This window comes from Pavona decussata, unplaced genomic scaffold, assembly GCF_977016875.1.
Source record: "Pavona decussata unplaced genomic scaffold, jaPavDecu1.1 SCAFFOLD_114, whole genome shotgun sequence".
NCBI lineage: Eukaryota > Metazoa > Cnidaria > Anthozoa > Scleractinia > Agariciidae > Pavona > Pavona decussata.
Genome location: NW_028145528.1, coordinates 5,151,352 through 5,177,500, shown reverse-complemented (window position 1 = coordinate 5,177,500; position 26,149 = coordinate 5,151,352). Strand labels below are relative to the sequence as shown.

General features: G+C 38.0%; 1 protein-coding gene and 2 pseudogenes across 2 annotated transcripts; 1 reads left to right on the top strand and 2 right to left on the bottom strand.

Moving 5' to 3' along the window:
* Positions 1–4,263: 4,263 nt before the first annotated feature.
* On the bottom strand, positions 4,264–6,885 carry LOC146470374 (uncharacterized; annotated as a pseudogene).
* An 8,697-nt stretch (positions 6,886–15,582) lies between these two features.
* Positions 15,583–19,027, bottom strand: LOC146470373 (uncharacterized; annotated as a pseudogene). Its single transcript, XR_014867096.1, has 4 exons — positions 18,975–19,027; positions 17,914–18,131; positions 17,496–17,570; positions 15,583–16,359 (listed from the first exon to the last, which is right to left on the bottom strand). The product of XR_014867096.1 is annotated as an uncharacterized LOC146470373 (transcript).
* Positions 19,028–19,421: 394 nt separating this feature from the next.
* Positions 19,422–21,696, top strand: LOC146470372 (uncharacterized). Its single transcript, XM_085121927.1, has 3 exons — positions 19,422–19,523; positions 19,619–19,759; positions 20,140–21,696. Exons 1-3 carry the CDS (start codon positions 19,422–19,424, stop codon positions 20,932–20,934), a joined length of 1,038 nt encoding a protein of 345 aa, XP_084978053.1. The 3' UTR covers positions 20,935–21,696.
* Positions 21,697–26,149: the final 4,453 nt, after the last annotated feature.

Here is a 26,149-nt window from a genome sequence, read left to right as displayed (position 1 = left end):
ATTTAGGACTCCTTAGAAAGACGAAACTAATCTGCGACAAAACTAGAACAATCAAGCTCTTCATCTCTAACAGACTTGAAGCAATTCAGTAAGAATCCGTTCAACATATAGACACAGCCTTGCTAATTACGACTACACACTGTCTAGACTCTACGTTGCATGTCTAGACACTGATTTCAAACCTACAATTCGGTCAGTGAAATCGGTGTGTTTGAAAGCAGTGTATTGTAAATACGTTTTTGTAAGTAGTTATTTGTAAGTACTGTGTCGTGTTTTTAAGTAACTTATTCCGAGCAGCGTTTTGTAAATTGTTAACTTTTCCTTTGTTTTCTCTTGGTAAGTTGTAGAGAAGCTGTAAACTGTAATTAGTTAATCAAGTTCTTTAAGTATTGTAACGTGTGGTAAAATAAAAATAAACAAATAAAAAAAAATGTCTAGACACTGAGCAGTAACTTGTTACAAAGTCACACCTGAGGAATTTTTTTTATGGTCTACCATATGAAACATTTTCTTGCCACTTTGTTGGTCCTATATTTTATTCCAAGCAGTTGTTTCTTTTCTAAAATGAATGTGGCACGAGAATGAGAAAAAAAAGCAACAAAACAAAACAACAAAAGAAAAAGGCGAGGGGAGAGGGAGGGAAATGAAACGCCTGTCAGTGTGTCCAGGTATTTTTCCGAGTGCCTCAAAAATGATTGTTAATAATTGCTCCCTAGGGGCATCAAATGTCACATGGGAAGCCAAATTCCGGTTAATTTCATGAAGCGTTAATTTCCCATTATTTGAGGAGCACGATGAAGCAATATCGTTTTAACCCTTTAAGCCCCGAGGGAAATGCCAAATTTTTCTAAATCGGTAACTATAAACCAGGAGACCACATGTGATATACCATTTGAAAGGTGTTTTCTGGGCTATGCTATAAATCACACCAAAAGAAATGGAGGAGGTCACAGATTGAATTGACAAGTGCCCAAAATGAAAAAATAAAAACGTTTAAAATTTTCCTGTTCCTTGTACAGATTGGGTATGTCCCTAAACTATAGCTTAATTTGCAGCTCTCAGTGCATTAGTTGTTGTCAGATATTAACTTGGCCTAAAAAGCACAAAGATAAAAAGTTCCAAAAGTTGCAGGGGTGGTAAATCAAGTCTTGTATAAGAGGGGGGCATGATATTATGCCTTCCATGTGCAGATCTTTCCAAGATCTTTTAGTTGTGCAAATTTCACACGAATTGACTGAATATTGAGCATGTAATTGCATCTTGTGCCATATGGCACTATCGGGGCTTAAAGGGTTAACAGTTGTATACTGCTACCATAAGACATTGACAAAATAAATTCAAGCGAAAATTAGCAAAGGGAGGGGAATTTTGGCAATTTGCGTGACTAATGACGTCATCACTATTCAATTATTAAATACATGAAGTCAAATCGTGATGTGATTCAATCAATGACCTATGTTACATTTAAGGACAAAAGTTATTACACTTAGGACCTCTATTACAATTAGGGCCGAAAGTTTTTACACTTAGGACCTTTATTACATTTAGGGCCGAAAGTTATTACACTTTGGGCCTTCATTACATTTAGGGACATTTATTACATTTGAGGCCTCAACACCATGCCAAAGCTGTGTATTCATCTTTCAGAAGAAAAAAAGGAGTTTGTTTTCAAGATCTCTGAATGTTACAACAACTGTCATGAAAGAGAAAGTAGGTACAGTATAGTAAAGCAAAGCTTTGCTTCGTTACTGCCTTGTGGTACAAATTGTTACTGAGAAGCAAACTACAACATTTGTTGGTCATCAAAGCAGTGTTTATTGACAAACGCGGGACCGCTGCTTATCCATCTTTGAGTGGAAAAACCGTGCATACGTTTAAACAAGTGAATTTGAAGTCCATATTCGCTTTTGAGTTTCAGTGAAGCTCACCTCTCTCTGTATTTTATGGACAATATGAACAACTTTTCATCGATCTTAGGTTGGCATTTGTATAAAATAATGATTCCGAGTCATGAAAGGGCATATTCGCTTTTGAGTTTCAATGAAGTTCACCTCTCTCTGTATATTTCGGACCATATAAACAACATTTCATTGACAAAAGTAGGCCACCCATCTTTGAGTGGAAAAAATGGCGCTTTTGTCAATGATCTTAGGTTGCACGTTTGAATGAAGTAATGATTTCAAAGTCATAAGAGCCATATTCACTTTTAAGGTTCGATGATGAACACAGGAAACTTTTCAAAATTCCCAGTTGGGAATTAAATGGGAAAATACTTAATAATTGGGAAAAAACTGAGACATGCAATTCCACTTTTGGGATATTTTTGAGAAGCTGTTGACTCCCAAGATGTAATAATTGTTTTTTTTTTATGGGAAAAAATGTTGCTTTCTTCCTAATCTCAACACTGAGAATAATATGGGAACATTTTCCCATATAATTACCAATGTTGAGAATAACATGGGAACAGTTTCCCGTATTATTCCCAACATTGAGAATAACGTGGAACAATTCCGGTGTAATTCCAAACGTTAAGAATAACATGGGAACATTTCCCCGTATTATTCCCAACATTGAGAATAACGTGGAACAATTCCGGTGTAATTCCAAACGTTAAGAATAACATGGGAACATTTTCCCGTATTATTCCCAACATTGAGAATAACGTGGAACAATTCCAGTGTAATCCCAAACGTTGAGAGTAACATGGGAACATTTTCCCAGGTGATGCCCAATGTTGTGAATAAAAGGAGTACATTTCCATTTTATATCATGTACATGTGTTTGTAATTAGTTTTAACATTTACCTATTTATATATTTCTCTGTAAAATACGCAATTCAGTCTAATGACTGCGATGTATTTTTGAATAAACAGTCTATTCTATTCTATTCTATTCCAAACGTAATTCCCAAAGTTGTGAATAACACGAGAATTATCATGGGAATATTTCTCCATGCAATTTTCAATGTCGTGAGTAACATGAAAACATTTCCCCATGTAATTCCCAAAGTTGTGAATATTCCAGGAACGTTCTCCCATGCAATTCCCAACAGAGTGAATAACATGGAAACTTTTCGTTTTGTAGTTCCCATGGTTGTGAATAACTGGGGAACATTTCCCCATGGAATTCCCAACGATTGGAACAACATGGAACATTTCCTCATGTAATTCCTAAATAAATTTTGTGAAAACCGTGGGATATTTCCTATATTTACCCCAAAGTTGTGAACAGCACGGGACGATTTCCCTGTGAAGTCCCAAAGCTGGGATTACCATGGGCACATTTTGCCATGTAATTCCCAAAGTTGGGAATGAGAATGTGTCTCAATGCTTCATGTACTCCTATAGCTAAGCTGGTGAATAAATATGAATATTCTAAAGGTGATTATCATTCTTGTAGATAATATATTTGGGAATATTTACCAAGTCATTTTCATAACTGCAAATAGAATGACCCCACAGTACAGGCATACCATACATGGAAGTGTGTGACTTACAAAATTATATCAACCAACATGCACTTCACACTGACCCATGCGTCTAATCAAATATTTATATTTCTAATTTGTTGAGCAATGCACAAGTCTAGACACAAAATGTGGAAACATTTAGGAGCTGTACATAACTACTTTTGTGTACCGGTACAAAATCCAGCTTGTGTGTTCGTCAATAAATTTAAAAGTGAGAACATGCACTCACTTAACTCGATATTTCCTTTATCCAGGAAGCACCATCCCAATGGCCTTCAGCAATTGAAATCATTGATTCCCAGGCAACAGTATTTTTGCACCCCTTCCACGGATTTCTCTCACATAGACATTACCATTAGGATATCTCAAACTTGGGACATAAGAGTAAACATCCACTGTCTTACTAATAAAATCAACTCTTTGAATGTGTCCATGCCAAATGTCCTCATTGGTTTCACCTTGAACGAGTATCGTGTCCCCTACCTCAGGAAATACAGGTACAATTAATGTATCTGGGAAATGCTTGAACTGTCACATGTAATCAACTGCTGTCAATAAATTGTGACCACTTGGATAGAGAATTGCTTTCCTACAAATGTCCTCAACCAAAAAGACCGTAGAGGTGGGAAGAGGTTGGCATTTAAGAAAACCACTTCAAAGGTTTCTGTCAGCATCACCATTATCTCTGAGGTGCAATGGATAACAAAATCCATGGCCCGATAAACTACAAAAAGCACCTTCACAGCGGACAGACAGAAATCCTTGCAGCTGGACCACAGTTTCTTGCCCATTGACTAGTACAATAACATTATCGCCACAGGCAAAGGCAGTTCCCTCAAAACCAGTGTCTTGTTTAAAGCATCTCTTGGCGCAAATGCAGCCACTGGAACTTCCAAAGGAGAAATTGATGACACCTCAGCAATTCTGTTACGGTCATCATTCTCAATTGACTTGACATTTGACATGGAACCTACCAGAAAAGCTCTTCCTGGTGTAGGCTCTATTTGTAAAAGTACCTCGGATGTATCATTTGAGGTAGCTCTTCCCTTAAGAAGACAAAGAACCAAGTGTGCCATATAAGAAAGACATAATGATAGACTCAATCTGTAAGTTGTCATAAAAAATAAAGCATGGCGCTAGGGCTTCAGAGAAAACTCAAGAATTGTTACCGACATCTATTATCAAAAATTTCGAGGTACAAGGTACAAGTTTACAGTCGATCTACGTCACGCGTGACCAGTATTTCCGAGAATGAAATAAACATTCGAAATCATCTTTGTAATGTGCGGCATTTGAATGGAATGTTGGACATTTCTCTGGAAATCTTTTCGTAAAAGACACCTTAACGGGAAAAAAGATTCAAAATACTCCAGGGAAACAATTTATTGTTATTCTTGAAATACTTAATGATGTAATGTAAAGAAAAAGTCATAGCTTTATACCGTCAATAAAACTCAATTTCTATGGGAACTTTGAAATCTCGTTGGCGATGTTCGAAATTGACTTGTAAATTTCAAAACTCCATTCAAATTTCAAAAATATTGGTCATGAATGACGTGGATTGATTGTAAAATCATGTTAATCACCAATACAATAACTTATTTATTTTTCTTAATGTAAATATGTGTTGGACTCACCAGTGAATCATCATACCTTCCAGGACTAGTATTATTTTGCTCCTCAAGTGATTTCAAGTATTTTCTTATAGCCTCAACATGGGCAAATGTGGTTTCAATGCCTTTACCTTTGTGTGTTTTCTTCATGTCCTCTTTCAAAGCCCTTTTAAAGACAGCACACCAAAAATTATCTGGCGCTGAAAAGTTCAAAATATTTTCATGAATATGAAGTAAGTTGGGCATTGAGATGGTGCACATAGCTAAACTTTGTACTTCTTCTACGTGTATATTAGTTGGCATGCCGCGTTTTGGTGCAACTTGATCATTTCAGGAGTCCATCCATTTCTTCTACTATGAAAATGCAGCTCTGTCAACCTTGACACAAGTGACACAATTTCATACTTCATGTGATTAGCTAGTTGACTTTCCATGATACATTCTGCCATTGGAAAAGAGAATTTCTGGAAACTTTCAGCTTTCCAGTAACCAATACCTTTGCAATCTTTTCCAAGTTGTCTTGGGAGCTTCTCATCATTGAAGTCAAGCTTGGCTTGTTAAACATTTCTATTGTAGATTCAACGCTCTAACAAGCTGATTCTTGACAACATTGAGGGGAACAGCATGATATACATCATAAACAAGGTGATTCAAAATGTCCAATCCATAGAGAGGATGAAGATATTTATGAAAAATGGACAAGCCTGTAAAACCTTTCTCCGAAGTTCATCTGGTTTCATGTTCAATATCAAAAATGTTTCCAACTTCTGATTCCATGCATGGTTCTCTGTCCCCATGGATGCCTATAATGAAAGCGATTTTGGCCATAATAATAGTGTGTATTTGAAGTATTCTCTAGATGCTGGCCTACCAGCTTGCACCTTCGACATCCACATCTCCCTTGGTTCAACAATTTCCCTGTTTCACACTGTCCAGGGTGGTCCGCTGTTCAGCACAGCAATAGCAACCGTACAGTTTCATTTTCAGACGATTCATTGCCATCAATAGTAATTCCTGTGGGGTAGTTTACTTGGAACCCTTGAATAAATCCATTGCACAAGTCATTCATAAAAGGTTGCAAGAAAGGATCCAGTGACTCAGGTATTAGGGACCTCAAAGAAGGGCACAAATCCTATAACATACACTTCATCAACATTATGTCTTTCGGTTTTGTTCATATTGGCTATGGTAACTTCAAAAGACCCTGATCCTCTATAACTTGTCTCAAATGGCTGCAAGCCGTCAAAGTATGAGTGCCAAGTTTGAGAGAGAACCTTTAGCCATCTTAATACAATGTTCAAAGTTTTCAAAACAAACAGGACATTCAACAGTGTTTAAGTCCCCTTGTGCATCACGATTTCGTGAGTTTATCAAGTGCTCTGCAGAGATAAGAATGTCATAGTGTAAACAGCGAGTTGGGGAAGCCCAAACACTTTCTAGATTCCAAAACCACTGAAGCTCTGACCACCGATTTGCATCCCATATTTCTTTCTTTAAATTCCAACCTTCCATATTCTCCAACCAGTGTTCTTTTTCAGACCAGTGTGCAAGCCTTTTTGTACACATAGATTCATTTCTAAACCAATTCTTCCCTTTATTCTCCAGGCCTAAGTACATGTATTTTATGTAGCCTTTATTACCACAGCGAGGGTACCTGTCATGTTTGTTCTCCATGACACTGTATTTTCCATCGTAAACATTTCTGCGCTCTGACAAATTCATTGCACCTGATGTTGAACGTTTTGCGCAATAGCCTATTATACAGATCACGGGGAAATTTTTATACCAAGGGATATCAGTGCATCATTAAATTTCCTATTTATGCCACTGTCACTCAACACTTGTTGTTCGGCAACCTGCAACAGGCAATAATTTAATTAGGAGTTGAAAAAATCACAAAGCAATCGTAACACTTTCACTCACAAGGCATGTTGAAAGAACCAAGATCACGCAAATATCAATTTCTGTAATGCACCTGCAAATGTGTTAGTGTGTCGCAGAGGAGGGTTCCATTCACTGCAGCTATATAAAGGTAAGGTGCTTAAAAGTTTGAAAAGGCAACCATGTGCAGTGTAACCATGTTTGATGACAAGAAGCATATGCCTCTGTGCTACCCTATTCAGATACAAATTGATTTTTAATTCGTGGATACGCAAAGGTAGTAGAGTGAATGGTCAAATGAAACAAGAAATAAAAATAATGCTATTGATATCTCAAACGCTCGTTAAGAGGCCTAGGGGTGATATCTTGCTTTAATAGTTCTAAACTAATTTTGGACAGTCTTTAGCAAAGGAGTGATACCCATTTTGATTCACGACCCTTCCGAACACTTGCGTAAACCTCTGCAGAAAACAAATAAGTTCCACATTCAAAACAAGCAAGTTTCCTTCATCGACATTAGGCAGAAAACTTGGAATGTTTGTCTTTTCGTGATCCTCCATTTTCTCAAGAGCGTCTATCTCCTTCAATATTATGTTCTTAAGACTCTGTTTAGTTTACCTCGAACGTGGTTGGGCAATTTGTCATAAACGTTTTTTCAGTTTCAACGCTGCCGCAGAACCTAGCTTTAAAAGCGAAACATCGTCCTCAGAAATGTCAACACTCTCTCTAGCAGCCATAACTGTTGAACTAACTTCCTGACTCTCCCTGATAAACTTAAAACCAGCCCTTACAACACTCTCCAAAATACACAACACTATCTCCTTACCCCGCGATGGAACTGCCTTCGCTCTTTCCTCCACATCTCCGCCTGCACTTCCCTAACTAACTCGTACCATCTCACCGGTATTAACGCATGCTTTTCAAACGAACCCTTTACTCTTTCGAAAAATAAATCAAAGAAATGATCATTGCAACGCTTCACCAACCCACGAAACGGTCCACTCGCCTCCAGCACATCCACATCGGCTGTCGTGCTCGATTTAAAAAAAACCCCAAAGTTTGCTCTAGCTTCTCTGAAGATCCTTTCCACCACAACCTCTTCCGAGAGCATTTTCCCGGCTAGACTGATCAATTTTATTTTCGATCTCGAGAGTTTTTTGGCGGGCTTTTTGCGAGCGGCCGCCATTTTGTTTTTATGAATCCTTGCATATTTGGGCAAAAAATACATCTGTGCTCCTGATTGGTCGGCTAATAAACCCCAGCTTGTTTCTAAACATTATAGCGAAATTTAGACGCTTCGGGGTTGCATGCTTCTGTTTTAGCTAATTTTCGTCCTAATACTATAGACCATGATTTTTGGTCCAATTTTCGTCCTAACACTTTATACTAGGCTTTTCCCCTTAGTTTCCTCTTAATACTATAGACTGTGACTATTGGCCTTATTTTCATTATACTACTACAGACTAGCGTTTTGGCGTAATTTTTATTGTCATACTATACACTTTCATTTTCGGTCTAATTTTCATCCTTATACTATACACTATGGTTTTTGCTGAATTTTCCTCCTAATACTATACACCATGATTTTTTTTCTACGGTTTTTGCCAAATTTTCGTCCTGTTACTGTAGAGTATGATTTTTGGCCCAGTTTTCATCCTAGTACTATAGACTATGATTTTTCGCCTAATTTTCATCGTAATGCTATGGATTATGGTTTTCACCTAATTTTCCTCCTAATGCTGTAGACTATGATTTTCGAGCTAAATTTATCCTAATTGACTAAGATTTTTGGTCCAATTTTCGTCCTAGTACTATATACTAGCCTCTTCCCTAATTTTCCTCTTTTAAGAGGAACTTTTAAGAGCAATTTGTTTTAAGAGGAATTTTTCATTCTTAAAAGAATGATTCCCAAGGGAGTTTTACGACACGCCGAGATCCCTAGGGTCATAAACAAGTGAAAAATGTCGACTTCAAAATTTGGTCATTTTTGACCAAAAACTGTGGACCAACTACTAGGAAAAAAGTCGACTTTTGGACCCCAACCAAATATTCTTTTAAAAGCTTCCATTCGAATAAGTGTGTCCGAAGACGTTCCCTGACACAATTTTTAGGCCTCCCAAGGGAACAGGGAAAAAGAAATGGCCCAGAAAAAATGAAGTCAGGGTGAGAGTTGAACATAACATTCGTTGCCAGGGAGTAATTTCCACTTAACCATGATTTCCAGAAGAGTTTTACCACACGCCGAGATCCCTTAGGACATAAAGAAGTAAAAAATGCTGACTTCAACATTTAGTCATTTTTTACCAAAAAGTGTGGACTTAGAAAAAAGTCAATTTTTGGACCCCCGACAAATATTCTTTAAAAATCTTCCAATCAAATCAGTGTGTCCAAAGACGTTCCCTGAAACACTTCTTTGGCCTCCCAAGGGACCAGGGACAAAGAAAAAGCCCACAAGAGATGATGTCAGAGTGAGAGTTGAACAGAAAAATTCTTTGTCAGGGCATTATTTGCACTTAAAAATGATTCCGAAGGGAGTTTTACGATAGGCAGAGATCCCTAAAGACATAAACAAGTAAAAAATGCTAACCTCAAAATTTGGTTATTTTGACAGAAAACCCTCGATTTACCCCTTGGAAAAAAAAAATCGATTTTTGGACGAAGTAAAAATATTCTTTTAAAGGCTTGCAATCGAATCAGTGTAGCCGAAAACGTCGCCTAAGTCACTTTTTAGGCCTCCCAAGGGACCATGGACAAAGAAATAGCCCACAAAAGATGAAGTGATAGTTATACAGAAAATTCTTTTTCAGAGGTTTATTTGCACTTAAAAATGATTCCCAAAGGGGTTTTACGACACGCCGAGATCCCTAGGGACATAAACTAGTAAAAAATACCTCCTTGCAAAAAAGTCGATTTTTGGAGGAAATACAAATATTCTTTTAAAAGCTTCTAATCGAATCAGTGTGTCCGAAAACGTCGCCTGAGACACTTTTTAGGTTCCCACGGGAGTTTTCAGACACGGCGAGATCCCTAGGGACATAAGGGATGTGAAAAATGCCGACATGAAAATTGGGTCATTTTTGACCAAAAACCCTGGACTTACTCCTTTGAAAAAAGTCGATTTTTGGACGAGATACAAATATTCTTTTAAAAGCTTCCTATCGAAACAAAGTGTCCGAAAACGTCCCTTAAGACACGTTTGAGGTTCCTAAGGGAGTTGTACGAAGAGCTGAGATCCCTAGGGACATAAACAAGTGAAAAATGCCGACTTCACAATTTGGTCATTTTTGACCTTGGAAAAAGAGTCGATTTTTGGACGAAATACATGTATTCTTTTTAAAGCTTCCAATGGAATCCGTGTGTTCGAAACCGTCCCCTGAGACACTTCTTAAGGTTCCCATGGGAGTTTCCAGACACGCTGAGATCCCTAGGGACATAAACTAGTGTAAAATGCCGACTTCAAAATTTGGTCATTTTTGACCAAAAACCCTGGACTTACCCCTTAGAAAAAAGTCGATTTTTGGACGAAATAGAAATATTTTTTTAAAAGATTCCAATCGAATCAGTGTGTCCGAAAACGTCCCCTGAGACACTTTTTAGGCCTCCCAAGGGACCAGGGACAAAGAAATAGCCCACATTCAAAAACACACCGACATTCAAAAACGCATACGAATTTACGTAGAACGCATGCGCCGTGACAAGATTATTGACGATCACACTAAACGTTTTTTAATACTGACTGATCCCAAACCCGGACGATTTTACATACTACCCAAAATACACAAACAAGGTAACCCCGGACGTCCCATTGTTTCCAGTAACTCTCACCCTACAGAACGCATCTCTCAGTTTGTAGACTATCACCTCAAACCTCTGGTACAGACTACACAATCCTTCATAAAAGACACTACACACTTCCTTAACAAACTCCAACAACTTGGACAATTACCCAATAACGCCATTCTTGTCACTCTGGACGTTTCTTCTCTCTACACCAACATACCTCATAACGAAGGCATCAACGTGTGTCGACACTTCCTCGAAACACGTAACCGCACCCCTTCTACCATAAGTTCCGAAACTCTATGTGACCTCATACGCATGATCCTTACCATGAACAATTTTACGTTCAACGACAAACACTATCTACAGACTCACGGAACGGCTATGGGAACCAAAATGGCTCCTTATTATGCCAATTTGTTTCTCGCCAAATTTGAGACGGACGCATTACTACGTGCTCCATTTCAACCATACATATGGTGGCGCTTCATAGACGACATCTTCATGATATGGACACACTCTCTCGACGACCTCCAAACCTTCACTACTTATCTCAATAACATTCACCCCACTATTAAATTTACATCCAATAATTCTCTCACATCTATACCCTTTCTGGACGTCAGCGTATCTCTCTATAACGGCATTATCACTACCGACCTTTACCTTCCGACGGACCAACACCCTGAGTGATTTACTTGTTAGCGCCAAACTACGTATTCCCACACAAAACAACCTACCCCATGGATCTTTTCGATGTGGGGACAACTGTTTAACTTGCAACTACATAACAGACGGACGTACCAGCTACACATTTCATTCTACCGGCGAAACTAGACATATTATTCATCATATAGACTGTAACTCTAAAAACGTTATTTACATGGTACACTGCAACCGCTGCCACAAACAATACATGGTGAAACAAAACGACGACTTAAAGACCGTTTTAACGAACACCGTAGACCAGTATACAAACAAACAAACAGTTCCAAACCCACCACAGTTTCAAAACATTTTCTTTCTGACGACCATAACGCGTCTGACATGCTACTAATTCCTCTCGAACTCATCAAATCTAATCGTGACAGTGTACGCAAAGCTAGAGAGGCATACCTCATCGACAGAGGTCAAACTATTGAACCCTTAGGTCTTAATAGGAGAGATGAGACATGAACATTTTCCCGTCATTCATTTTCCTAAGTTATGTAATTAACTCATTGTTACGTATTTTGTTTTCGTCTACCACGTTGTAACGTTAGCTTATACCTATTTACGAGTTGTATTTTCAAATTTCAAATTGTAACGTTTTTGTTTATGTAACTCTAGCCTTTTTTCAGGTATCTATTGTAACTGTTTAAATTGTAACGTATCTTGCCACAGGGTCAGTCTCAAACATACCCTGAAGAAGAAAGGCGGTGCCTTTCGAAATATTGGAAAATATACTTCCCTGACCGTGAAATCAGCCTTGCACTTTTTTTAGATTATTTGCTTCACAAAAGATAAAGTCAGGGTAAGAGTTAAACAGAATTTTATTTATCAGGGCGTTATGTACAGTTAAAATGATTCCCAAGGGAGTTTTACGACACGCCGAGATCCCTAGGGACATAAGGGATGTGAAAAATGCCGACTACAAAATTCGATCATTTTTGACAAAAAACATTAGACTTGCCCCTGGGAAAAAAGTCGATTTTTCGACGAAATACAAATATTCTTTTATAAAACTTGCAATCGAATCGGTGTGTCTGAAAACGTCCCATGAGACACTTTTTAGGTCCCCAGGGGAGTTTTACGATACGCCGGGATCCCTAGGGACATAAAGGAGTGAAAAATACCGATTTAAAATTTGGTCATTTCTGACCAAAAACTCTGAACTTACCCCTTGGAAAAAAGTGGATTTTTGGACGAAATACAAAGATTCTTTTAAAAGCTTTCAATCCAATAAGTGTGTCCGAAAAAGTCCCCTGAGAAACATTTTCAGCCTCCCAAGGGTCCAGGGACAAAGAAATAGCCCACAAAAGAGCAAGTCAGGGTGAAAGTTAAAAAGAAAATTCTTTGTCAGTGCGTTATTTTCAGTTAAAAATGATTCGCAAGGCAGTTTTACGACACGCCGAGATCCCCAGGGAAATAAACAAGTCAAAAATGCTGACTTAAAAATTTGGTCATTTTTGACGAAAAACCATGGACTTATACCCCTTGGAAGAAAGTGGATTTTTGGACGAAAATCAAACATTCTTTTAAAAGCTTGTAATCGAATCAGTGTGTCCGAAAACGTCGACTGAGACACTTTTTAGGCCTCCCAAGGGACCAGGGACAAAGAAATAGCACACAAAAGATTAAGTCAGGGTGAAAATTAAACAGAAATTCTTTGGGCATTATTTGCACTTAAAAGTGATTCCCAAGGGAGTTTTACGACACGCCGAGATCCCTAGGGACATAAACAAGTGAAAAATGCCGACTTCAAAATTTGGTCATCTTTGAGCAAAAAGCCCTTGAAAAAAAGTCGACTTTTGGACGAAAGACAAATATTCTTTTAAAAGCTTCCTATCGAACCAGTGTGTCCGAAAACGTCCCCTGAGACATGTTTGAGGTTCCCAAGGGAGTTTAACGAAACGCCGAGATGCCTAGGGACATAAACAAGTGAAAAATGCCGACTTCATAATTTGGTCATTTTTGACCTTGGAAAAAAAGTCGATTTTTGGACGAAATACATATATTCTTTTTTAAGCTTCCAATGGAATCCGTGTGTTCGAAACCGTCCCCTGAGACACTTCTTAGGTTCCCATGGGAGTTTCCAGACACGCCGAGATCCCTAGGGACATAAACTAGTGTAAAATGCCGACTTCAAAATTTGGTCATTTTTGACCAAAAATCCTGGACTTACCCCTTGGAAAAAAGTTGATTTTTTGGACGAAATACAAATATTCTTTTAAAAGCTTCCAATCGAATAAGTGTGTCCGAAGACGTCTTTTGACCCAAGTTTTAGGCCTCCCAAGGGAACAGGGAAAAAGAAATGGCGCAGAAAAGATGAAGTCAGGGTGAGAGTTGAACATAACATTCGTTGCCAGAGCGTTATTTGCACTTAACAATGATTTCCAGAAGAGTTTTACCACACGCCGAGATCCCTTAGGACATAAAGAAGTGAAAAATTCCGACCACAAAATTTGGTCATTTTTTACCAAAAAGCCCTTGGAAAAAAGTCGATTTTTGGCCCCCGACAAATATTCTTTAAAAATCTTCCAATCAAATCAGTGTGTCCAAAGACGTTCCCTGAGACACTTTTTAGGCCTCCCAAGGGACCAGGGACAAAGAAAAAGCCCACAAGAGATGATGTCAGGGTGAGAGTCGAACAAAAACATTCTTTGTCAGGGCGTTATTTGCACTTAAAAATAATTCCGAAGGGAGTTTTACAACAGGCAGAGATCCCTACAGACATAAACAAGTGAAAAATGCAACTTCAAAATTTGGTTATTTTTGACAGAAAACCCTTTACTTACCCCTTGAAAAAGATCGATTTTTGGACGAAGTACAAATATTCTTTTAAAAGCTTGCAATCGAATCAGTGTGTCCGAAAACGTCGCCTAAGTCACTTTTTAGGCCTCCCAAGGGACCATGGACAAAGACATAGCCCACAAAAGATGAAGTGATAGTTATACAGAAAATTCCTTTTCAGGGGTTTATTTGCACTTAAAAATGATTCCCAAAGGAGTTTTACGACACGCCGAGATCCCTAGGGACATAAACTGGTGAAAAATGTCGACTTCAAAATTTAATCATTTTTTACCATAAAGCCTGGACCGGTGAGGGTAAAAGGAGGAATGAGTTTGCGGAATGGTATGTGGAATGACGTGCGGAATGGCATAATTATGCACAATACGAATTGCGGAATGACATAATAATGCGAGATACGATTTCTGCATAATAACTCACAGAAATACATTAAACTGAAAAAGTACGCCTTTTTTGGGCGCCAATTTGCAAATACAGCATTTTTGAAACCATTTCAACCGAAGAATGGATCACAAAAACCCAAACGATGGTATCTTCGAATTCAAACTTGTTTCCTTCGATTCTCATCGCATAGCAGCTCGTGGACTTTTATCGTTCGCGAGTGAACACAAGATTCGTAATAAAATTAAAGAGGCTTGTTTATTTACGTAACCTGTTTTACATTCCACACGAGTCGTCCGCCATTACGAGAGGTGTATACAACTCAATCGAAGCACAGGAAACTTTTCAAAATTCCCAGTTGGGAAAAAAAAGGGGAAAACATGTGAAATTAATGGGATTTCACTGGATTATTACAGGAATATCGCAGTTTGGGAAAATGCAACGATACCCATTCATGGGACGGGTAAAACCCAAAATATACCCAATAATGGGATTTTTCAGACACAAGTTATTCCCAGTAGTGGGATTTTCTTGTGTCTAAATAATCCCAACATTGTGATTTTATTGTCTCAATTTTTTCCCATTGCTGGGATTTCACTGTTTCAAATTTACCCCAATAATGAGATTTTGGTGTCACTAAATTTCCCCAATACTGGGATTTTATTGTCTCAAATTATTCCCAATAGCGGGATTTCCTTGTCTCTAAATTTCCCCAATACTGGGATTTTCCCAATAGTGGGATTTCCTTGTGTCTAAATTTTCCAAGTACAGGGATTTTTTCATCTCACAATTTCCCCAATAGTGGGATTTCTCTGTCTCTAATTTTTCCCATCATTTTTTATTGTCTCAAATTTAACCCATAGATCCCAGTGGGCCACAGTTTAAATGTATCGAAGTTCCAACAATTTCCCCCCTTAAAATTTCCTAATAGTTTAGGTTAAATTGTGCAAAAATTTCCCATTTTGGGATGTCTCCCCCAAATAATGTCAAATTTCTTGTTCACAAGACATTCTCAGCTTTAATTTCTCAAGGTCATTGAATTCTTGTCATCAAAAATCTTTTACCATCACATTACAGCAACAAATTTTAGTAAACAGCTTTCTTGACAGTAATAAATGTGTCAAACAGAAAAGCATGTATTACATGTAGCATCAAGTCAACTACAAATAAAGTTAGTAAATAAAGTCTGAACAAACAATCTCAATGTAAACTTAACCGACTTCTGTTGTTTGCATGTCAGAAGGCTGGCTATATTTCAATTTCCTTTAAGACTGAAAGATCACTCATTTGTAAAGAGTTTATGTTCTCCATCTTGGAAATTGTACAATATCCATTGTTAACCAGTTTCTTGGCCAAGACTCCCAACAGTTGAATAGGAGACAAGGTTGTCAAATTTTTTGATTGCACCCTGAACTTTTTCTTAAGAACACTAACTGTATCATCTCTTGAGAGAACTTTACTAAAAACTGCTTTGACAATTATTTGATTGGTTTTAAATGGCCATGAGTCTAGGTCCTTTTTGTCAGCCAATGCTTTTGGAGCCTGACTGCAACTTGGAGATTCATCACTACCACTTGAGTCATTCAAAATGTCGGTGTCGTGCCCAGTACTATAGTTGACATCATCTTGTTCACCACTTTGACTTGAGGATACTGATTTGTTGTCACAGTTTGTCTCACCATCTGATTCATCTGGTTTGTTACTATCCTGGTCATTAATCAGTATCTAAAACAAAGAAGACAACCACACAGTTAATGATAACTGGGTTGGAAATTAACTCTTGCCCACTTGCCAATGGAATTATGAAAGTAAAAATCATATATCAAATGCCTTGCGTACATGATGCATTTTGGCAAGGTAAAGATTATTAAAGTCAGTGTCCAATCCAACAGATTGAAAGAGTCAGATGGCGCATCTGTGCTTGTGCTTGGATCTGGTTCCAGTTTCTATATTAGCAGCACCTGGAAGCATTACCACCCCCCCCCCCCCCCCCCCAAATTGCAGAGTTAACCCCAGCATTTTATTAGGTTTAGTTAATGTTTTGCAGTACACATTTATCAGGGTTCGCACCCCTTTTAAAAAAAATTCCAGGCCTTTTCGAGACTCAAGAAAATTTTTTTCTTAATTATTAAAGTCAGTGTCCAATCCAACAGATTGAAAGAGTCAGATGGCGCATCTGTGCTTGTGCTTGGATCTGGTTCCAGTTTCTATATTAGCAGCACCTGGAAGCATTACCACCCCCCCCCCCCCCCCAAATTGCAGAGTTAACCCCAGCATTTTATTAGGTTTAGTTAATGTTTTGCAGTACACATTTATCAGGGTTCGCACCCCTTTTAAAAAAAATTCCAGGCCTTTTCGAGACTCAAGAAAATTTTTTTCCAGGGCTCCAAAATCTCATTCACACACCATGCCACACTTAATGCAAGACTAAAATGTAAGTGGTTTAGACAATGCACCCTACAAAATAAACCTATAATCAACACTGAAGACAACTACTTTGCTTTGTGAATAAACCTTTTTTTTTTTTACAAATTTCCAGGACCTGTTATCATTTTCAAGGACTTTCATGCCTGGAAAATGCCATAATAAAATTCCAGGACTTTCTAGGACCCGTATGAACCCTGTCTACACACTAACTAAGGCAGAAAGGGAAAATTTGGAGTAAAGTTTCTTGTCTTTAAATAAGAAACAATACAGTGCATGAAGAGAACTAGAACCTTGGGTCTTCTAACTGAAGGGCAAACCTGCAATCAGCTCACTACATCACTAAACCTAAACAATTCAAGGGTCCAAGGGGGATGGTCAGGCTTAGAATTTATTGGGCAATAATATTACTAAGCTGGTGTACTAATATTACATACTTGCAATTTCTTCCCCTTTTTCCTTTTCTTGATTTTCACGTGTTCCTCCTCTGCAGTAAACTTTGCCATAGTGTCCTGTTACAAATGCAAATTTTGTAATAATCATCTAAACGATTGTTTTAGCTCAGCTGAAAGATATCAATATCCATGCATAAACATCAGAAACTCTCCCCTTTCAAAATTCCACCTTAGGCTTTTGCATTTTGACTTTTGAACCTGTTCCCCACCCCTTGCCTTTTCAATGATCTTCCTTAGGGTGTGTATGGATATGTTTTGGAACCATACAATGTTACATTCTGATGACAGGTCATTTAAGTAAATAAAATTTCATGCTACATATTATGTGACAACAGATTGTTGCAGCAAAATACTAAGCATTGATCAGCAAAAAGTATTTTCATAAGGGTAGAACATTTACCTTTGAATTTGAGGTTTTCAACTTCTGATAACGCCTTTGTTCATTGCAAAAATCTTGTATATGCTTAGCAATTCCCTCTGTATTAAAACCAACTAGAACCACAAATTGGTTCTAGTTCTGAAGAGAAATCACTCAGTTCAAGCTTCATTTGAGGGGAGTTAAATTTTGGAAAGTTTGGGCCCCACTTCTCAGTTGCCATTGTACCAATCTTCTTTCGTCTGCAAGAAATAATTAAGTTTAAAAGACATAGTTAACCTTTGAAGACAAATCTGGTAATCATAATTTTCAAACTCAAGGATCTGGTCAGTGTCTTTTTTCTTTATCGTCAACAAGCAAAAGAGGAACAATGAAAAAAGATGTAACATTGCTTCTTCAGTGCCTACAGTAGTTGTTACTACACTCTGTTTAACTCAATCAAGTCTTTAGATCCAGGATTTAACCACTGAAAGTGCTTTTAGCCAGAAATTGAAAAGCAGGTGTCCTGCAGGCATTTAATTTTATAAGATTAGGTGCACATAGATTACCATAAAAGCTTTCTTGAGGCCACCTCTCTACTAATTAACACTCCCTCATCAAAGTCAGTCATTTTGTGAAAGGCACCACTCTGTTTTAAACCCTGTCACTCTTATATAACATACCTACAGTACACTTGATTACAATTCACCAGTAGTCTTGTGTATTAGTCACTGGGTACTTAAACTTGGTATTTATGGTCCACAAATATTGTCAAGTGGGGCTACAAATGGCAATGAATTTGTAAAGCAATGACATCACATAGCCCATTGCTTGTTTTGCTTTAGACATGGGTGAAAAAGTTAATTTTTTTTAAAAATTTAGGATATGTTATTAGTACCCCTATCCACCACAACTCTCATCTAAAATAAACTGCCCACCCTTGCAGCATCAAATTAAACAACCCCCCCCCCCCCCCCACCCTCTCCTGGGGCAAGGAGGCTAAATAGAGCTTTTGCGGTATCCATGAAAATGAAATAATTACTTCAAATTAGGGTGTCCAGACTTAAAGTTACACAAAATGTTGCCACAACTGCACAAGAACTTACTTTGACAAATACAGACGTCTCAACTCTGGAGTAAATGTGGCAATGTCTGCCATTGTCGGTTTGACTGCTGAAGGAGAACATGGTCTCTTCTTCGGGCCCTTCCTTCCAAATTCCTCTTTGAATGCATCTGTATCTTTTCCAAGAAGGACTCTTTCCATGTCTTTCGTCGTTTCTTCGACAGTATTATTGTTTTCTCCATCAACTGAACTTGCAGAACTAGCCATACTGTCCCGTCGAACTACGAGCAAAAAAGAGGCAGAGAGCGAAACGGCGCCAAAACTTAACCCACGTTTACTTACATAACGACATTTCCTATTGGATAGTTTTCCCGCCAGTTTGAGCGTGAAGGGCGGCTTCATTCTTTACTTGAACCCCATTGGCTGAATGTAGATTTTGCTGGGATAACCGCTGGACATTTGAATTGCTGACATTGCCTCGAAAAACAAGATGGCGGCTGGTGGCACCAACTCGGCAAATCAGGCCACTGCGATTTCGTGGTCAAGAGATGAAATTTCTTCTTGTAACTGTGATGAAAAACCTTTTACACATGTTCACTGTAAGTGTTGGAATTGTCGCGGAAGGGCAATGCACAGGAGTGCAGAATTGCGGCATTGGAGGGAAGCTTGCGTTTCTTCCACGTGTAGGTTCGCGAACGAATCACAAGGTCTAACAAATGCAAAGGTGTGGAAGGGACTTTTGCTAAAGCTGAAGCTCGCAGAGAGTACTTAAAAAGTCTTCAAGAAGAAGAGATCCCTGAGCGAACCGAGACAAATGACACAAGTCAGGTATGAAAATTTCAAAAATACATTTCAAATACAAAGGCAAACATTAAAAGGAGTAAAGCTCCTGATGCCCAAATTGAAGTCAATCTATCTGCATTTTGTTTTTTCATAATATTAGCGTTCAGATCAAACCCCATCACTAATGTTAAGTAGTCAGCCGATAACAATGAATGAGTTTGAATTTCACATGCATGTTAAATTTTAATTTCTGTAAACTTCATTTTTCTCTCCCCTCCCTATCCCCCATCTCACCCTTTCTTCTTACAAAACAATAATTAACAATCTTAGGTACATACATTTACATTGCAAATGAACATGGTCATGTACATGTTAAACTAGTAGGCCATTTTTAATTACCCTCATTTTGTCTCACTTTCTTTTAGGGCATAGTGCCTTCTGTGGAAAAGGCAAAAGTAGCATGTCACAAAGATGCTCGCCACTCGTTGTTGATTGGGACAACAAGCAGAGTTGTGGAACTCACAAACTCTGATCATGAGAAGATTGCATCGTCTCTATCACTTACTCAAGCTGAAGTTTCAAGTGTTTGTACAGTTACAAAGAAATGTTTTGTGTCAAACCTTGGACATGAAGGTACAGTTCTATCAAGTAATAATACCATTATTGGGTTGTTACGTGGCACTGATGCGGTGGTCTCAGTAAACAGGTTCCTGTCAGTTCGGTGCAACGAACAAGGCTGTCAACTAATTTGTGAAGGTACTGTGAAGCCCTTTCACCTTGATGATTTTGGGCAGCCTGTTATTAGCACTTTAAATGGTTTCCCAAAAGTCCAATTGCTGCCTGGTGATGACAAGGTGTTCTTATTAACAGACAGCATTCAGAGAAAAGTCATGCTTTATGACTGCAGAAATAATGTGGCAACTGTAGTTGACTATATGAGGAAACTGAGGACACTGCCATATGAACTTGTTGTTCCTGTGTATCCAGAACAAGATGACATGCTACTAATTCAGGGTGAAGAGCCTGGGGATGTTTGGCATGGCAAAGTAGTTAGCATCGATAGGGAAAGGAATGAAGTTGATGTGTACTTTTACATCGAGAAACAGCATGAACTCAATAAGTTTGCCCGTGAGACTTTTGGACGATTGGCAAGAAACACAGTTTCTTTTGATTCTGTCATTGCTGTTGCCAGTGGTAGATGGATTAGTACAAATTGCTAGCAAAAAAATATCTGATCTCTTCATTCATCTAAAAACAATGGTACAATATATTATTATAAAGTTGTCAGGTCAGTCTTAACAAATGTTTTTATAATCTTTTTCTGTGTCTGCTTTGTATCCAGTATGAAGTATGTACCCAGTATGCCAATATGTGTAACATTTTGTCTGAAAACTGGTAAATGTGACATAAAATGGCATCATAAGCAATTTTGAGGCAAGGGTTTACAAAACAATGTGGCTGATTTTGAGATGATTTTAGCTTGATCTGTAACATATCAAAACCAAATACTTGCTTCATGTATATGGATTGTATCTTGTACCTGGCCAGGGTATTGCTTTCCCAAGTGTAGAAGGAACATGGAAATCGCTTTCCTTTTTGCTTGTTAATTAATAAATGACATTAATTTTAACAATAATTTGTGTCCATTATTTTATTTACACAACATAATAGTTCAGCTTCAAGGCTAGGACTAACAATATTAATTAATTAGCAAGTATTTTCTCAACCTTGGGAATATTATGGGGAATATTCCCATATTATTCTCAACGTTGGGAATGTTATGGGGAAATATTCCCATATTATTCTCAACGTTGGGAATCTTTTGGGAGAATATTCCAATATTATTCTCTTTTTTGGGAATAACATGGGAAAATATTCCCATATTATTCTCTATTTTGGGAATAACTTGGGAAAATATTCCCATATTTTTCTCTATTTTGGGAATAACATGGGAAAATATTCCCATATTATTCTCAACTTTGGGAATAACAAGGGAAAATATTCCCATATTATTCTCAACTTTGGGAATCTTTTGGGAGAATATTCCAATATTATTCTCTATTTTGGGAATAACATGGGAAAATATTCCCATATTATTCTCAACTTTGGGAATAATATGGGAAAAAATTCCAATATCATTCTCTATTTTGGGAATAACTTGGGAAAATATGCCCATATTATTCTCTATTTTGGGAATTATATGGGAAAATGTTCCCATGATATTCACAATGTTGGGATTAGGAAGAAAGCAACACTTTTTCCCTAAAAAAACCCAATTATTACATCTTGGGAGTCAACAGCTTCCCAAAAATATCCCAAATGTGGAATTTCATGTCTCAGTTTTTTCCCAATTATGGGGAATTTTCCCATTTAATTCCCAATTGGGAATTTTGAAACGTTTCCTGTGTAGGCTGGTTAAACTTGACATGTTTCGTGCTTTCACAGCGCTTCGCAGGAAAAAGACGTGAGTAAAGAACCGCCTGTTTATTTTTGAAATGATTTATGTCATTTGTCTAGGATTTATCTGGTTATGACGAATGTGTTGTGGTTCGGTCATGCTCATTTCCGTTGTTTTACGTTTTATATTAATCAATTTATCATACACAGCCAAACACACACACACGCAAAAAAAGTAAATAAATAAACAAAAACGGAAATAAAAATTTAACCGCAATCTGTACCGCAGAACCCTTTCCCCGTATTTTGACGTGTAGATTTTGGTTTTTTATTTTCGAAGGAAGGATCTTGATGTAACAGATTTTCAACTCCATGTTTCGTGCTTTCACAGCGCCTCGCAGGTAAAGGACGTGAGTAAAGAACCGCCTCGGTTTATTTTTGAAATGATTTATGTCATTTGTCTAGGATTTATCTGGTTATGACGAATGTGTTGTGGTTCGGTCATGCTCATTTCTGTTGTTTTACGTTTTATATTAATCAATTTATCATACACAGCCAAACACACACACACACACACGCAAAAAAGTAAATAAAGAAACAAAAACGAAGATAAAAATTTAACAGCAATCTGTACCGCAGAACTCTTTCCCCGTATTTTGACGTGTAGATTTCGGTTTTTTATTTTCGAAGGAAGGATCTTGATGTAACAGATTTTCAACTCCAACATTTTATTAGAAACAATATCTAAGCAATTCGGGAAAGATTTCCGCACAACCCCATACATTATTTATCCATGCACAACTATCATACAAAACCCACTTCCAAAAACGACGAGCGTGAAAACAGAGCGTGACTGTGAGTCGCAAAATTTATAGATAATTATGCATGGGGCTGTGCAGATATCTTGACGCAACTCGTACTAAAAATACTGTAAGAGACTAATGTCACTTGAAGCCTCGGTAATTAATACCATGCCGTAATTCTCATCTACTTTCTTTTCTTTTTTTCATTTTAAAGAATCGATATAAGTACTGGTTATCACATACCATAAAATCCCGGTTTCATTTAAGTCCCCCTCCCCTGCTAATAAATCGCCTCGATTTTTGGCCCATCTATTTGTAAACGAAAATTTTATTCCGTGATAAACCCCTACCACTCTTCCACTTATAGGCCCATCTTTGATCTTTATATAAACACGTAACACCCCTCCCCCCTTGCCCCTAAAAAAGGGTGATATTCCTTTTTACGTATCCCCGCTCGTTACCGGAATTTTACGTTATTATGGTCTCTGCCTCATTAAAAGAGCCTGTGAAGTTTTCCTAGACTCAACCTATTGTTGACTTTTTTGGTTTTCCTTGTTTTATCTGTTTGGTGAGTATCACAGGTCTCGCAGAGGTAAACCCATAAATGGTTGGATTGCTCAGTAGCTCAACAACAGTAACTCGAGTAGCTCTACAAACATGTAATGTAACCAAACTTAGACCCCAGGGGAAGGGGGGGACTCTTACATAAAACTGAAGGGACAAGCTGTCAAAAATATTGAACAGAATACTCTAAATTGTACCAGACTCTCTTGGCATAGGTGTTGAAATAATCAAGCAGTTTCCTCATTGTGCAGAACAAAAAGCTTTCCTTTGAGGTTTTGAAAGCAAAGACTCAGATTTCCACCGCAATGGTACAAAACTGCATATTTTTCAACCCCTGTCGGGGACAAGCATTTTTCCATCGCCCTAAAATTGACCTCCCATTTCCCCTTGGGGTGTAGAGTAATAATAACTAACTGCTTAAGTTCACATGGAGTTAACGTTTGGCAACAACAACAACAACAAGCAAGAGAAGATTAAAAGTATGAATTCTCCATACATGTTCATACATACCCAGCTGTTCACTATTTATGACTTTTTTTTAGGTCAACCATACACCCAGAGTTTTTTTGTTGCTTGTTTACGTACACATAATTTTTTTAAAAAATAATTTTTATGATTCTTGATGGCTGACCTAAGAGTAAACGAAGGGGAATCATCATCATTCCAATAAGTCATGTATGACCATTAAAGGATTACGCCCACACATATACTTGATCCTCTCTTATGACAACCAAAACTATATCCACCATAACTTTAGCTGGTAATTCTAGTTGTCATAGCAGTTTCCATGTCCACATATATAAAGCTTGTAATATGAAAACTCTACAAACAGTATCTCATTTAACATTAAGTTTGAAAAGATACTAAAGCATAATATAAACAAGGCAGTTTTCACTCCAAAAAATGAGTTGGTCATTACATAATTAGTTATGTAATGTAATTTGAAAACAACTCAACAAACTATGTCCATCTTCCTGCTTATCATTTTCAAAATTGTTGTTGTAATGTTCTTGCTTACAGTTTGTAAAATGTCAACAACAAAAAAAATGATTTAATGTGGAATCTTGCCAGTATACAATAAAGATACATTAGCAAATTTTAAAAACTGATCAATTTTAGTTTTTATTTGTCTGAGACAGTTCAAGTATCAGACAAAATGGTCAGTAAAAGAAGAAAAAAAAAAGCCAAAAAACCAGTACATAATACTAACATATTCTTTAAGGCTTTGCCGCACTATAAGCTAGCATAATGTTGAAACACCTACTTCGATACCCACTTCAAAGATCAGAATAAACAATGTTTGGGGTAACATGTTTTATACTTTGAAAATAAAATAAAATGTGACTGGATTGTTCAGCCATTGTGATGGATGATAGTTATTACAGTGGTGAAGAAGCTTTCTCCATCTTAGGAATATTTTGGGATGTTATCAGTATGATTTATTTGCAAGTTCTTCTAACTGTAAAGCATACACGCTGAAGGTGATTCCATCACTGATAAGTCAGATGGACATGCACTATTTATGGTTAAAAATGGGGATGGGTGTTATTTCAACACGTTGCAACAGTTATTGCAGTTCCCCTCCCCCTACCCCTCTCTTCTATAAAGTGAACTGAATTTCATGTTTCCTCTCTAACCTAGAAGAAGAAAATATTAAAAGAGGAGGCAGAATTGCAACTAGCTTTAGCACCAGAACCATTGCTTGGAAATAGTGGAATTTATGGCAGAAATAAGTCCAGCTCTATAACGAGCTGAAGCTTATGTTGCTCACTGAGAGCATTCTGCACCACTGTTACATCTATCATTGAGGTGTTGAAATAGGGGTGTCTGTTTAATATGCATGTCTTTCTGGCATGGTAATAGTGAGACCTCTCTTTATTTACAGTGTACTTGATGGGCTCAAAGGGGTTACTAGTAGGGTATTGATACCTCTCCATATGCTGAAGTACCAAGTTCTGGGGCAGACCAGATCTCTTCTCAATCTGTCCACCACAACCAGCACACTTCCTAATGTTGCCATGTTGGAACTGCAAAATGAATGGGTTGCTATTGTGATATGGTTGTACATTGAATGGGGTACCACAATGTTGGGGGGCACTGTTGTATCCCTGAAAAGGCTGCATGGGTGTAGAACCATGTACAGTTGGCATTGACTGAAAGTCTGCAGGCTGCCTGCCAATTGGTGGTTGGTTGATTGCCATAGGCATGGCTGAAGACAGTATGGCTGCTGATCAAGACCTTGCTGGTACTGACTGCCTGCCAATTGGTGGTTGGTTGATTGCCATAGGCATGGCTGAAGACAGCATGGCTGTTGATGAAGACAATGCTGGTACTGTCTGCCTGACTGCTGCTGGTGACGAGACTGCCAAATGCATTCCTGTCACTGCTTGGATGCATCCATCAGACTGCAAGGGCATTGCTGACACCATAGATTGTACAGCTACTGGTTGCATCATGGCTGATGTTGGTGTGACTGGCGCAGAACAAGTGTTTACTGTAACAGTGTGGGAACAGTAGCTGGGAACTTGAAGGCGTTCAACAAAGTCTGTGGGTACTGCCTTTTGGCCAACCTTTGACTTCTGTTTCCTTGGAGCCCTCTCCCCCTTTGTTCCCCTTCCATTTGGCTTTCCTTGGCTAGCTGCGTGTGAGAAATTAGCCTTGTCCCTGTTCT